Genomic DNA, 12643 nt, shown 5'->3' with positions numbered 1-12643 from the left:
GAGTAACTGAATCGCGGAAGCAAGCACCACCCCGAGCGTGGGAACGACGAGGAAACCCTAAACCTGCAAACCATCTTCTACCTCCCACGGCCCATCACCACCACCACCACCATCGACCCTTCCAATGGCGGTGGCACCACCGGGCCCCTGATTCCGTGCCTCCGCGCCCGTCTCGCAGATCATCGCCGCGCCATCCTCCCCGATGCCCTGATCGCCCCCCCCCCCGCCCCTCCCGAGCGTCTCCCGGACACGCGGCCCATGTCCCTCGACGCGGGCCCGGCGGCGGCGGCGGCAACGGCGCGGTCCCGGGCGGAGACCCGAGCAGGCCGCCGCCGGTCGCGGCCCCGGCGGCGGCGGCGGCGGCGGCGATGACGAGCCAGCAGAGGCTCAGGCTGAACCCTAACAAGGACCACAGGCCGGACAGCTACGACGACCTGCAGCTGGACTTCAGCCCCGCGATCTTCAGCTCGCTGGAGCGGTACCTGCCGCCGACCATGCTGGGGGTCTCCAGGGACGACAAGGTGAAGTTCATGAGGGAGATTCTGCTCAAGTACTTGCCTCACGGGGAGCGGAACAGAGTATGTACGACTTGTGCTTTGCGTTGCGGTGCAATGCCGCTTTGTGATTTTTCTTGTCCCTTTTCTCTCATCGCTTTTCCCTGCTGAGTTGACCGAATTTGGCTTCATGCATTGAATTCTACGGAAGCAGAGAACCCGAATTTTTCGAGGTTCATTATCTATAGGATTTGTGGACGTTGAAATATTCGTTTTGCCCTTTCTCGCTTCATCTTCTTCGCACTTTGGATTGAATTGGGGTGTCCTTTCAACGGCTCCTGACTAACTTCCGTTGGATTTTGGAGGAAATCTTGGTTGTGTTCATATCTTGTTTGATGATGATATCTCATTCAGTTGGGCCTTGGTAAAATACTCTGTGCCACCAGTTAATAAAAAGAATACTCAGTTCCTAGGATTTGCCAATATAACTCTCCTTTTCAATTTCAAAATGCATCTTTGTATGTTTGTGAATGTTTGAGGTTGTGGTTTCCTGCTTCATGTGTCACTCGTAATTTCTTGAGGCAGCAGGAACCATGTCAATTTTATCGATGTTTCCTTGAGGAAGCTGGTTTTATGTTGCTTTGCTATATCTTTACCAGGCTCAAAGGCATAGAGATTACAGGCAGAAGATAATCTCAAATTATCAGGTACCTCACTAGCAATCTCTAAACGGTTTCTCACTTTTTGAGTTGATGGGTAATGTCAGCATCAGACTTCACCTCTTTTAGATATTGCAGAATCTAGTTCTCCTCTATTGGCAAACTTCAAGTTGCTGATTGGAGCTCCTTTTAGGAAAACTTGATATATATATTTATGGCGATTTTTTTCTATGCTGTCTTTACTTTTTTGTGGTGGTGCTGAGGATTAGGTGTGTAGAGGCAATGACATGATGGAACTCAGTGATTGGGATCACTGTCTGAACTGAAGAAGAGAATGAGATAATATTTTGATTTGCAATACCATGTTTATCATGGAGATAGACTTTTGACTTGCGGAGCTGTCGACATTTTAGAGGCATATTAAGCAGAAAATTTTTGGATGCGCACTCTCCGTTAGTTTGTCTTCAGCATAGTTGTGGACTTCCTCCATGACATGAAAGCTTACGATTTAGATACTTGGTCTCCACTGGCTTTGCAGTTGCCTTCACTTTTACTCTCATATTTGTCTTGATCACATTGGCTGTTCAGTCTAGCTGTATTATTTCTTTACCTCCATTTATGTAAAATATCTACTCTATGGAGGTGTTACTAACGTTTAGACTCTCGCTCTGTTTATGATACTCATCTGCGATAGATATTGTTTGACTTAATTTTTGGAGAACGTTCCCTTTTTCCCTTCGCCTGAAACAATTCAGATTATGGATTGCTTCTGCTAAGCAATGAACATGCTGTTATTCGGGAGAACTAATGAAACTGAGTGAATGAGGTGAGGGTGTTTGCCCTAATAAAACTTGAATTCGCCTGGCATCCTGCCATATAGATGCTCCAATTGGGTTTTAAGGTGCAGTTGTGTGTGGGATTGGAGAGAGGCCCTAAAACCAAGCTGAAAAAGTTAGCTTATCTTTGCAAGATAATGAAATGATGTGGCTTTTGGTCCATGTCTTACATTTAGATGGAATTTCCTTATATAAATAGAGGTTATGGGATGTTAGTGATGTGTTCTTGAGTGCCAAATTTTCATGACTCTCTTTCTTGGATAGAATGATCCTTGTTATGATGAAAGGATTCAAGTATTGATTTTATTGTGCTTGAATGAATGGATATGTTGGAAATTATGTAGATGCCTGAAGATTGCGGATCTTTGGAAACTCGTCTTATTACAGTGCCTCTGATTCCTTCCATCTACTCACCTTTTCCCTTTCCATCTTTCAAGGATTGATTTAGTTTTGAGTGCTCCTTTTAATTCTCTTGATTCTACTCTGAAGTGCTTGGTCCATCTGATTGTATAGTCACTTTGGGTTCCTGGGGTTTGATGAAAAGGCCCAAGTTTTTGCTGTAATTTTTCTTCATTTCCTGCTTTTTTGTTGAGGCCTTTTCCAATAAGAGTATCCTCTGTTTTGCAGCCTTTACATCGAAACATATACAGCATGCACCCTTCAGCATTCTTTGTCCCGACGTTTCTTAAAGCAATCAATGAAAAAACAGAGGAGAGTTTTAGAAATATAATGTCTGAACCATCTCCCGGTGTCTTCACATTTGAGATGTTTCAACCGCGATTCTGTGAATTGTTGCTCTTAGAGGTATCTTCTGATTTAATGTATTCTGTTTAATGACTGGTATTTTCTTGGCTTCTTGTCTTATGATTTGTGCTTTGACTGGGTAGGTGGAAAATTTTGAGGATTGGGTAAATGAGGTAAGATTTAGGATAATGAGGCCCAATACCATGAATAAATTTGGAGCTGTGCTTGATGATTTTGGCCTAGAGACAATGTTGGACAAACTGATGGAGGGATTTGTTCATCCTATTTCAAAAGGTCGTTCTGTGCTATTATACTTGCTGGAGCATTCAGGAGTTTATAATTACTGAGGGACAAGTATTACTTTGTGCAGTATTCTTTCCTGAAGTTGGAGGATCCACCCTCGATTCTCATCATGGCTTTGTTGTTGAGTATGGTAAAGATAGGGATGCTGACTTAGGTGAGTACAGTGTAAGCAATTCATTTGACACTGCTACTCTGGAAAATAATGTTATCCATCCACGTGCTATTATGATTTTCATGATTTATCTAATGTTAAATATTAGTAGAGGATAGATGGTTTCAGGCTGTTTTTTTTTTGGTCAAGGATTTCAGGCTGTTGAGTGATCATTTATTTGGTTGATTTTCATTGTTAACAAAATCGGAAGTGCTTTCTCGAGTTGCACTGTTATTTCCTCATATATTTTCATGAAATGCAATATTCTGGTCATTATGGTGAGGCATGTGCTATTTCAGTGTGAGAAGTGTGTTGAACACAATGACTTTGCTGGTAAAATTTTGTGTAGGTTTCTGCATTTCCTATTAGAAGTCAATGTATCAGCGGTTTTCTTGTTTCTCACCCTCAATTCGAGTTTGAATGTCGAGCTTCTTTAGTAAATGTAGACCATAAATAGTCTGATAAATTGCTGTAGCCTGTGAGCTAGCAAGCTTAGTATTATAGCTCCTTAAAATTGTTCGACTCATGTATTCTCAGAAGACTCTATTATGGTTTCTATATGATTGTTGAGGTTAGTGGCTTAACCATGTTCTAAAAAAATTTCTCCAATTTGGTTGGTTTCTTATTCGAGTGTTTTACTATGGCCAAGGTGGAGTTTGGGGTTATTAAGAGATGTTAATATGATTAGGTAATTAGAGAGAATATTATTTTTAAGGAAGGCTCTCAATAAAAGTGAGGTATCTGAGATCAGGCATTCTAAATTGAATGCTTAGCCTTTAGGAGTTGCATCCTTTGAAGGAATATTCGCCCCCAACAATGTTAAGGGATGGAGTAGTTGTGAAGTATTACATGTATGTAGGTTGGCCTTTTTGAGTATTGTCTAATTGCTTTCTTAAGTTAATGACTGGGGGGTTTATATGCCGCGCATATGTGTTGTAGATCTTCCATTTTGTTGGCACTTGGCAACTGTGCACTGCTTACCAGATGATGTCAATGTCTGGAGGTCCATGCCCGTCTTTAGTATTACCTTAGCTTAAAGGAGAAGATTTAAGGGGACAAAATTCTTTTGTAAAACCCAGGAAGTCTTTCTAAGAATTTTAGTCAAATGGTTCCCTGGTTCTTATTTTCTTTTGTCCTTTCTTATCCTCATATAGTTATGCTTATGCATAATTGGTGTATCGTATAGCCAATCTCTTCCATAAAAGAGTATCACTCATCAGCCTTGGGCAACCAGTTTTGCAAAAAAAAGAAGTAGCCATAATTTAGAAATCAATGCACGAGAGACCTTTGTGGTTTTGGTGGCTTGAAGACTGAAGTTAATTGTATTTGTCATTTACGACTGGTTAAGTTTATAGGCATTTTGCTATCACTTTTAGAATAGTGGTTGGTCTTTCTGTTTGGTGAAGAAATCTTCTTTGCTAGCCATTGCTTAAGCAATATTCATCAGAAACATGAGGCATTCAATATGCTGGGCTATTTCTTTCTCTCTCTCTTTTTATTTCTGTTTTTCTTCCTTTCAAGCTCTTTTTTATGGATGACTTGAATTACCTTGAAATTGCTTTCCAATTTCTGCTTTCTTTATTTGATATTCTGTAATATATTTTGCATATCATGGTCCAAATACTTGCATGCAAGCACACATACGCGCACCTACAAACTCAAGTGACTCGAGTATTTTGATTTTGGTATATTTTTCTTGTTTGTGCTGATTGGGGAATTACGGAAACTTTTCTTTGTAGCTCATATGATAAGTTTCAAAAAAGTATGCAGTGCACTACTTATTGACATGGCGAATTGCAGGAAATCATCATACATCATATATGCAATTTTTAAGCTTAAACTTTTCCTAATGGATGGCTGACTTTCTCGGTTTCTTTTACACTTGCAGGTTTTCATGTTGATGACTCAGAAGTAACTCTAAATGTGTGCTTGGGTAAGCAATTTTCTGGTGGAGAGCTGTTTTTCCGGGGGACACGGTGTGATAAGCATGTGAACACAGGCACCCATTCAGAGGTACATCACTTGTTAAATACGAATCAACTTGTAGAATGTGAACAGGATTTTGTTATCTTACTATTTAACAAGCCATTGCTTAGGATAGGGGCCCTACTTCCTCTTGATTTATCAATGGTTTAATTCAGCTATCCTGGGCAACTAAAATTTTCTTTTTAGAGGCAGTGGAATCGTATTGTCCTCTTAATTGTACGATACAAACGTGCCAATCAGTATTAACCTGCCTTTAATTTGTCTTTTGATCTCTGTGAAACGTTTCTCCATTTCTGTTCCTGGCATTGCACTTTGGTCACTATGGCTTTAACCACGAACCTCTGGATCACTTAAGATGGACAAGCAATTGATATACAGCAAAGTTTAGAGTTGTGCGGTGTGTCATGATCTTAGCTTGAGTAGCCATGGGCCACACCACCTAGACGAGCTTAGACCATAGCCTGATTCCTTTGCTTGTGTTAGTTGTTGCATAAGAAGTAGGTTATATATGTAACCAAACCTCGTTGAATTGATTTATTGTTTTAGAGTTATGTTTTATGTACATTTCATTTGATTTTGCTTACTTTGGATTTCCACAGAGATGCATTTTAAGTCTGTAATTTTAGAACAAGCCACAAGCACATGATGCATTCGGTAAAGTACAAATATCCATCACCATTGCTTGCTGGTAAAGCAAGTGGGTTCAAGTATAAAGGTCTGGATTCTTCCGGTCCGATCACATTGTTTCATCACTTAACTTGTTGCACACATTGATATTTATACGATGGACACGTATGCCTACTTGCATATGTACACGCATCCCTGTCCATTGATATTCAGGCTTTTATGCTCGTTTTTAATTGATGATGTCATTCACTTTGGCAAGTTATATATACCTTGTTCGTCACTTGGATATTTTCTTGCCTCCTTGTTCTTGTACTGATACTCTTCCTTGGCATTGTTTGTTTCTTGTATTAGGAGATTTTCGACTATAGCCATGTACCTGGGCGAGCGGTGCTTCATCGTGGTCGTCACCGACATGGTGCTCGGGCCACAACTTCTGGTCACAGGATTAATCTACTCCTGTGGTGTAGAAGGTAGTTTTCACTTCCTTCTTTTGTTGAGCCATTGGTGTGTTAAGGATTTCATTGTTTCTTTTTTTTATTGGACTGCTTAAGGCAGGGTAGATTAAAGTAATGGAAGACTTGAAGAGTTAGAAGCAATCAGCTATCTTTGTTGATGGGGTCACTGATGATAAACTGTGATAAATGGATAATAAGTTCTTCGAAATTATTTTGAGGCGTGTTAATATCGTTCATGGTGAGATTAAAGTTTGTCCATGTTCACTTCTGGTAAATGTTCCGTTGCAGCTGGGCATACGCTGGTTTATGCTGTCTCTCTCTCTCTCTCCCCACTTGCATCTCGATCCATGGGAGGTCCTATTATGTTGGTTTAGATAGTCATGCCTGGGGTATTGATTATTGAATAGATCATTAGGTTATCCACTGACTGCTGAGGGTCTGCTGATAGCTACCTTCCATCTCTCCATCTACGTTGACTCATGGATACTACACTATACTGGTTTAGATTCATCAATTTGCTTTCCTTGTGTGATTGATTACAAGGCTAGTGAAAGTTGGACATTTGATAGAGAGCCAGTCAAGGAAGGATATTCCTTATCCTGGTCCCTTTCATTTCTTTCTCTGTTCAGGGCGTTAGAAAACTGCTGGAATCTTGTCAGCTCACAAAAAATGTGCTGGCACTTCACTTTTTACTGCGTATGAATTCAGAGTTTGCTCTATGTGCTCTCAACCCTTTGGTTTTCTTGGCACAGTTCAATATTTAGGGAGATGAAGAAGTATCAAAAGGATTTCTCCAGTTGGTGTGGAGAGTGCTTGCGTGAGAAAAAGGAGAGGCAACAACAATCAATAGTTGCTACCAGATCGGTAAATATTCCGTTATGCGATCATTTAGTTTATTTTCTGGAACTAACAAATGCAAATTCAGCTCCATAGTTCACCTAAAGAATCATTTGGATTCGTTAAAAGTTTAAGTCCCTCTGAACGGAAAAGATTAACTCCTTTTGAATATGAAAGAAACACTTGATTCCTAATCCTGAAAACTTCATATCCCTGAAAGTTTTTCAATTCAGCATTGATGTGGGGGGCCTATTATGTGCGCTCTGGACTTCACAAAGAAAGTTAGATTTCAAAGGTCGTAGAAGATCCAGCGCACTAGCTCAATCATCCCTCTGCAATCTTATTGAGTTATGCGCATCAAAGAAAACAGCTATGTAAATAGGGTTGATGGTATGCTTGCTTCGCTCAATTAGGCCGTCCTCCCCAAGATTTTATTACTCCCTTGGGGATGCTACCCCTTGATGTTTACATGGAACTGGAAGTGTGTCGATACTCACTTGCTCTTGTCATGTTGCTGCAGGAGCTGATTAGAAGGGAAGGAGAATCAACGGCATGACTTGATCCAGTTACAATTTGTGCTTGGGCTCTTTTTCGAAAAGCTAGGCTTCATTGAGACACCGAAGCTGCTGCTCGGAGAATCTAAAAATTGCTTTGCGCATCGCAGTGATGCACAACGAGTGTATGTAAAGAATTTGTTAAAAGTAAGGGGGAGCATTTATCTAAGTATGTCGACCGGTGAACCGAAGGGAAATGATCGTCTGTCCGACTACATATCATTTATCTTTCTTCAGAAGGAAATTTAGCAGCTTTTAGGTGGACGTTGTATATCTGCTATCTCTAATGAATTCTGCTTCTTCTTTTTTATTTTCTTATGTAATTTTGTACTTTTTTCGCCCGTGACATTGAATAGCAGCAGCGGCGACAAACTGTACATTATTTCCTTTGCTAGTGAATGTTGTCGGATGTTTTGATCCACTGATGTGATGAAGATTCATTGATTTGATCTCTTGTTTCTTTTCATGCTCTGTGATGTTTCTGTATTCAAGTTTCTTCTATTTACGGTAGCATTATGCGATGAGGTTTGAAAGGATTGTCTTCATGATATATGTTCGATTAATGTTGTGAAAATTAATTTTTAATAACATTAATATGTTGGATAAGTACTTTGAAGATATATTAATAAATAAGGGATAAGTGCTTTAAACTTATCACAAAAGTACAATTGAGTGCTAAAACTTGCAAATAGTGCAATTAAATTTTAAAATCTGTTAAATTGATACAATCAAGTCATTTTGTTAATTTTGTCCAACTTGATTGATGTGGCTTTTTTTAAAATTCTCTCTCCTATGTGGCGATGACTTGATTAAAACGATATCTTTTTGGTCTGAATCTAATTTTTAGATTTAAATAAAATAATAAGCTAAATTAAAAATAAACAAAAAGGGAAAACTGGAAACCAGGCGGTGAGGGCTGGAAAGCCCTCGTCGCCACTGTTCCACCATCGCCTGGAAGGACCAGTGATGGTGGGGGAATGGTTGGTAGGGGTCGCCGCCCTGGCAATTACAACCCTCGCTGCATGGTTACCAACTCTCCATTTCTTTTTTTTAGCTTATATTTTAATTTAATTTAAATAAATTTGGATTGATATTACGAAAAACTTCAATTGGTACATTTGTGATAAATTTATCTAAAACTAATTTTTTGATCACGAAAACCCCAAACCGCAATCAAGTCATTTTGCTAACTTTGTCCAACTTGATTGATGTGGTTTTTTTAAAATTTTCTCTCTCCTACGTGGCGATGACGTGACTAAAACGACATCTTTTTGGTCTAAATCTAATTTTTATACAAATTTTATTTTAATTAAATAAAATAATAAGCTAAATTTAAAATAAACATAAACGGAGAATTGGAAACCAGGCGGTGAGGGTTGGAAAGCCCTCGTCGCCACCGTTCCACCATCGCCTGGAAGGACTAGCGACGGTGGGGGTGCCAGCGATGGTGGGGGAATGGTTGGTAGGTGTCACGCCCCGAACCCCATCGAGCTCGCGACATCCCACTCCGGTCAAATAGTTGCGACGTCCCAGGAACATCGCCGACCCAACCCAAACATCAGAGACACATGCGGAAGCGAATATACAAACACCCGTACTAATAAGACGACGACGGGATAAATTATCAGGACAGTCAAAGAACAGTAACATTTTTATACAATACCAATGCATCGAGCATACAAAGATTATATTACAGCCAAACTTAACAGACGAGCATTCATAACTACCGACATAACAAAAGAATCAAGTGGTTTGATTAACTTAGCTTCACTATAGGTCGACCTAACTATCAAAAGGTGACTGGTCAGACCTGTTCTATACAACCCCTAAAATACCCTAGGGAAACTTAATGGTCGCCCTCCTCCACTCTGCTTTAGCATCCTCTGGCTCGAGCCCCCGGAAGATCACTTGGTCCACGATACGGGGACATCGTCTGCAGCTTCACTGGGGCATCGTGGGCGGCTCCTCAAAACTCCAAAAAGAGAAGGCGGGCCTCCTGGGTTTAAGGCTGAGGGTCTGAAATTGTGGTTATACAACTATGGGACGAATCTCAATAAGTGCACAACCCCAAACTCCACATAGGCTTTCACGTACCGCCAGACGAAACACGCATAACACACAATGATCCATCATACTAACAAACACATACGATCCTACCTGGAATCCATCATGCGCATCCCTGCATGTTAGATAATAATACAGCCAACATGCCACAGTAATGCATCACAACCGCGCGCGTGCCTCGATTATAAGGCAAAACCTACTTGGGCACGTCCATACCATGCCTAGTAGTTTTTACTCTATAATCGAGCACTACATTACGCTATACAAACCGCACTCGCACACTAACTCACGCCATGCGTTAACTTTCACAATCCTCACACGACAAGCCAAATCCAGCTCATTCCCAACTTTTCCACCGCTACCGCGCCTGCGTCAAACGCATCAGGCCAACGGTTTTCTGACCTCGTCAGGCATCGTCACCCCGTCGGGCTGGGCATTGTCATCTCGTCGGGGATGGCATTATCCCGCGTAAACGAACACGCCTCAGGACGGAACCTACCTCGCGTAAACGAACACGCCTCAGGGTATCACTTTTCCAACCAATCCTACATTCCTGTACCTTCGTTGCACACATTCTACACGTACCACACGGCCACACACAACCTCACGCCTCACATACACTTCGCAAATGTACATTCTCGTCACACGAGCACACCACACGACCACACACACTTAGCACGCGATCACACCACCACACCTCACGGCCACACATACACACAGGGCACACGGCCACTCAATATTCAATCCAACATTCACGCAGAATTCAGTCAAATAACCACAAGCCACACAACCACATACACAAGTCCATTCAAGGCATAATCTTACCAATCGAACATACGATTCAATCCTACTCGTTCCACATCATCACAGCCCTATCCGAGTCCACTAAACCACGCATTTTCATCCCATAATTTAATCCACAACAATTGAACATCCAGCCCTCATTTCAGTCCTAAAACAGCCACCTAAACTACCCGAACCAAGCCCTAAACATGTCTAACAATACCCGAGGTCCTAGGTAACATTTGGGGAGTCACTTACCTTAGAAAGGCGTGACAACAAGCTAGATGGGTGGCCGAGAATCGGCCGGCCCAAAGAACGGCCGAAAGAGCAAGGTGCCGGCGGTCAGGCGGGCGAGCGGCTGAGCTGCCGTGGACGGGTGGCTGGCGGGCGGCGTTCGGCCTGCTGGGGGCGGCGATCAGGTTGTATGGACCAGGGGACGATGGCCAGGGGTGGCTTGGTGATGGCAGGGCCGAACAGAACAGCGAAACCGAGAGAGAGAGACAGGCGGACGGTGAAGAGGCTCGGCCGGGAAGGAGGAGAAGCGGCGGCGGTGAACGGCAGAAGGGCGGCGACCAGGCGGCGGCGAGCTGGTGGCCGGTCAAGGTGGCTTCACGCACAAGGGAGAGGGGAGAGAGAGAGCCGATCGGTGGAGGGGTGAGGAGAGAGAGAGAGAGAAATAGATATTTAAATGGAACCCCCAATAATTGACTCTAAAATCCCACCGGAAATTACTAAAATACCCCTTATCTTACCCCTCCGATCCAATGGCCAAGATTTGATCTTATCCAAAATCCAACGGCCCACATTCGTCCTTATCCAATAAGTGAAAGGGCAAAAGAGTAATTACTCACGGGAGGAGAGGGGCATTCTTGTCCTCCCATTTTCGGTCATATTGGGTAATTCTCAGTCCCCCAACTTAATCCAGTCCTTAGCAATAAATCAACGTGGCTTGCTGACTGGATTTAAAGCACTATTCATTATCTTGATCTCTGAGCCATAGCTTGAAGAATAACAGTGAAACTGTTCGTCTCCTTCACTTCACCGGCAAGTTAAAAAGATCTCCAGATTGAATCTCTTTGGTCAGACTTTGTCGTTTTGTCATAATCTGAAGTTGTAAACCATCGCCCGTTGACAGACACTATGGACGAGATTCGCCAAGCTCACGATTATAACCTTTTTTTCTCAAACAATGGTGACTTCAGACAGAAAGTCAATGAGGGGCCAGATTTGAGATAAGTGTGAAAGTTGGTGATTTTTTATGAGGCAAAAAAAAGTCGAAACCAGAATTGTCATTCGACCTAAAGTTGGTGCTTTTTTATGAGAAAACAAAATTGGGCTAGAATTGTCACTCAACCTAAAATTTGTACTTTTTTTTGGAATTAGCCAGCCAAAGTATGGGTATATTATAGGTCTAGAAGGTCCTATAATGGATATACATATCGCCTACCAAGGAGGACTACTGGCAATGAGATATGAACCCGTGCATTATGTGCGGAGAGTTCGAACCTTATCAATTAAGCCAACCCACTTTTACCTCGAAACTTATGATAAGTACATTTAATATGCGTTTGTTTTGTGGAAAATATGATATTTTCTGGAAAATGTTGTCGGGGTAAATGACAATATTTTATGGTGTAGCTGAGACCTAAGAATGAATTGGAAAATATTTTCCAATCCTTGGGAAGGAAAATCTGATTTGATTTTCCTAAATGGGCACACACTATTCGAACACTAGACTTGCGCAAGGGTAGTCGAGGAATTGGGCACTAAAAAAAGGGGTTTTGGCCCCCGGATCCTCAGCTTTTTAGCACGAGCATGGGCACCGATTTTCGGGTCCAGTGAAGTCGAGCTCAAGAAGCCGATGCTAATGCCCGGCTTCCTAGCGCCCCGATCGCAAGCGCTGGGGTCTGAGACCTGGCCTCAATGGACCCGGGTATGGGCGATGGGGTCCTGAGCATAGCTTGGATGGATCCAAGCACGGGCACTAGGGTCCCGGGTCTGACCTTGATGGACTCGGGCCCGGCATCAATAAGCTTGGGTGCGGGCGCCGAGGACCTAGGCATGGGCACCGAGGTCTTGGGCCAACCTCAATGGACCTGGGCGCAGCGTTAGGGATCCGGGGTCCGAGGCCCAGCCTCATTGGACTCGGG

General features: G+C 42.4%; 1 protein-coding gene across 1 annotated transcript; it reads left to right on the top strand.

Moving 5' to 3' along the window:
- On the top strand, window positions 1–8095 carry LOC115680401 (2-oxoglutarate and iron-dependent oxygenase domain-containing protein CP2). The gene is made up of 9 exons (XM_030604204.2): window positions 1–578; window positions 1154–1201; window positions 2617–2793; window positions 2877–3027; window positions 3104–3190; window positions 5076–5200; window positions 6152–6270; window positions 7008–7119; window positions 7613–8095. The coding sequence occupies exons 1-9, from the start codon at window positions 369–371 to the stop codon at window positions 7646–7648; spliced, it is 1065 nt and encodes a 354-aa protein (XP_030460064.1). The 5' UTR covers window positions 1–368; the 3' UTR covers window positions 7649–8095.
- The last annotated feature ends 4548 nt before the right edge of the window (window positions 8096–12643 follow it).

Source organism: Syzygium oleosum, unplaced genomic scaffold (genome assembly GCF_021117445.2).
Source record: "Syzygium oleosum isolate NSW1041296 unplaced genomic scaffold, Sole_v2.1 Sole_v2.09, whole genome shotgun sequence".
Lineage (NCBI taxonomy): Eukaryota > Viridiplantae > Streptophyta > Magnoliopsida > Myrtales > Myrtaceae > Syzygium > Syzygium oleosum.
This window is presented reverse-complemented; position numbering and strand designations above follow the sequence as displayed.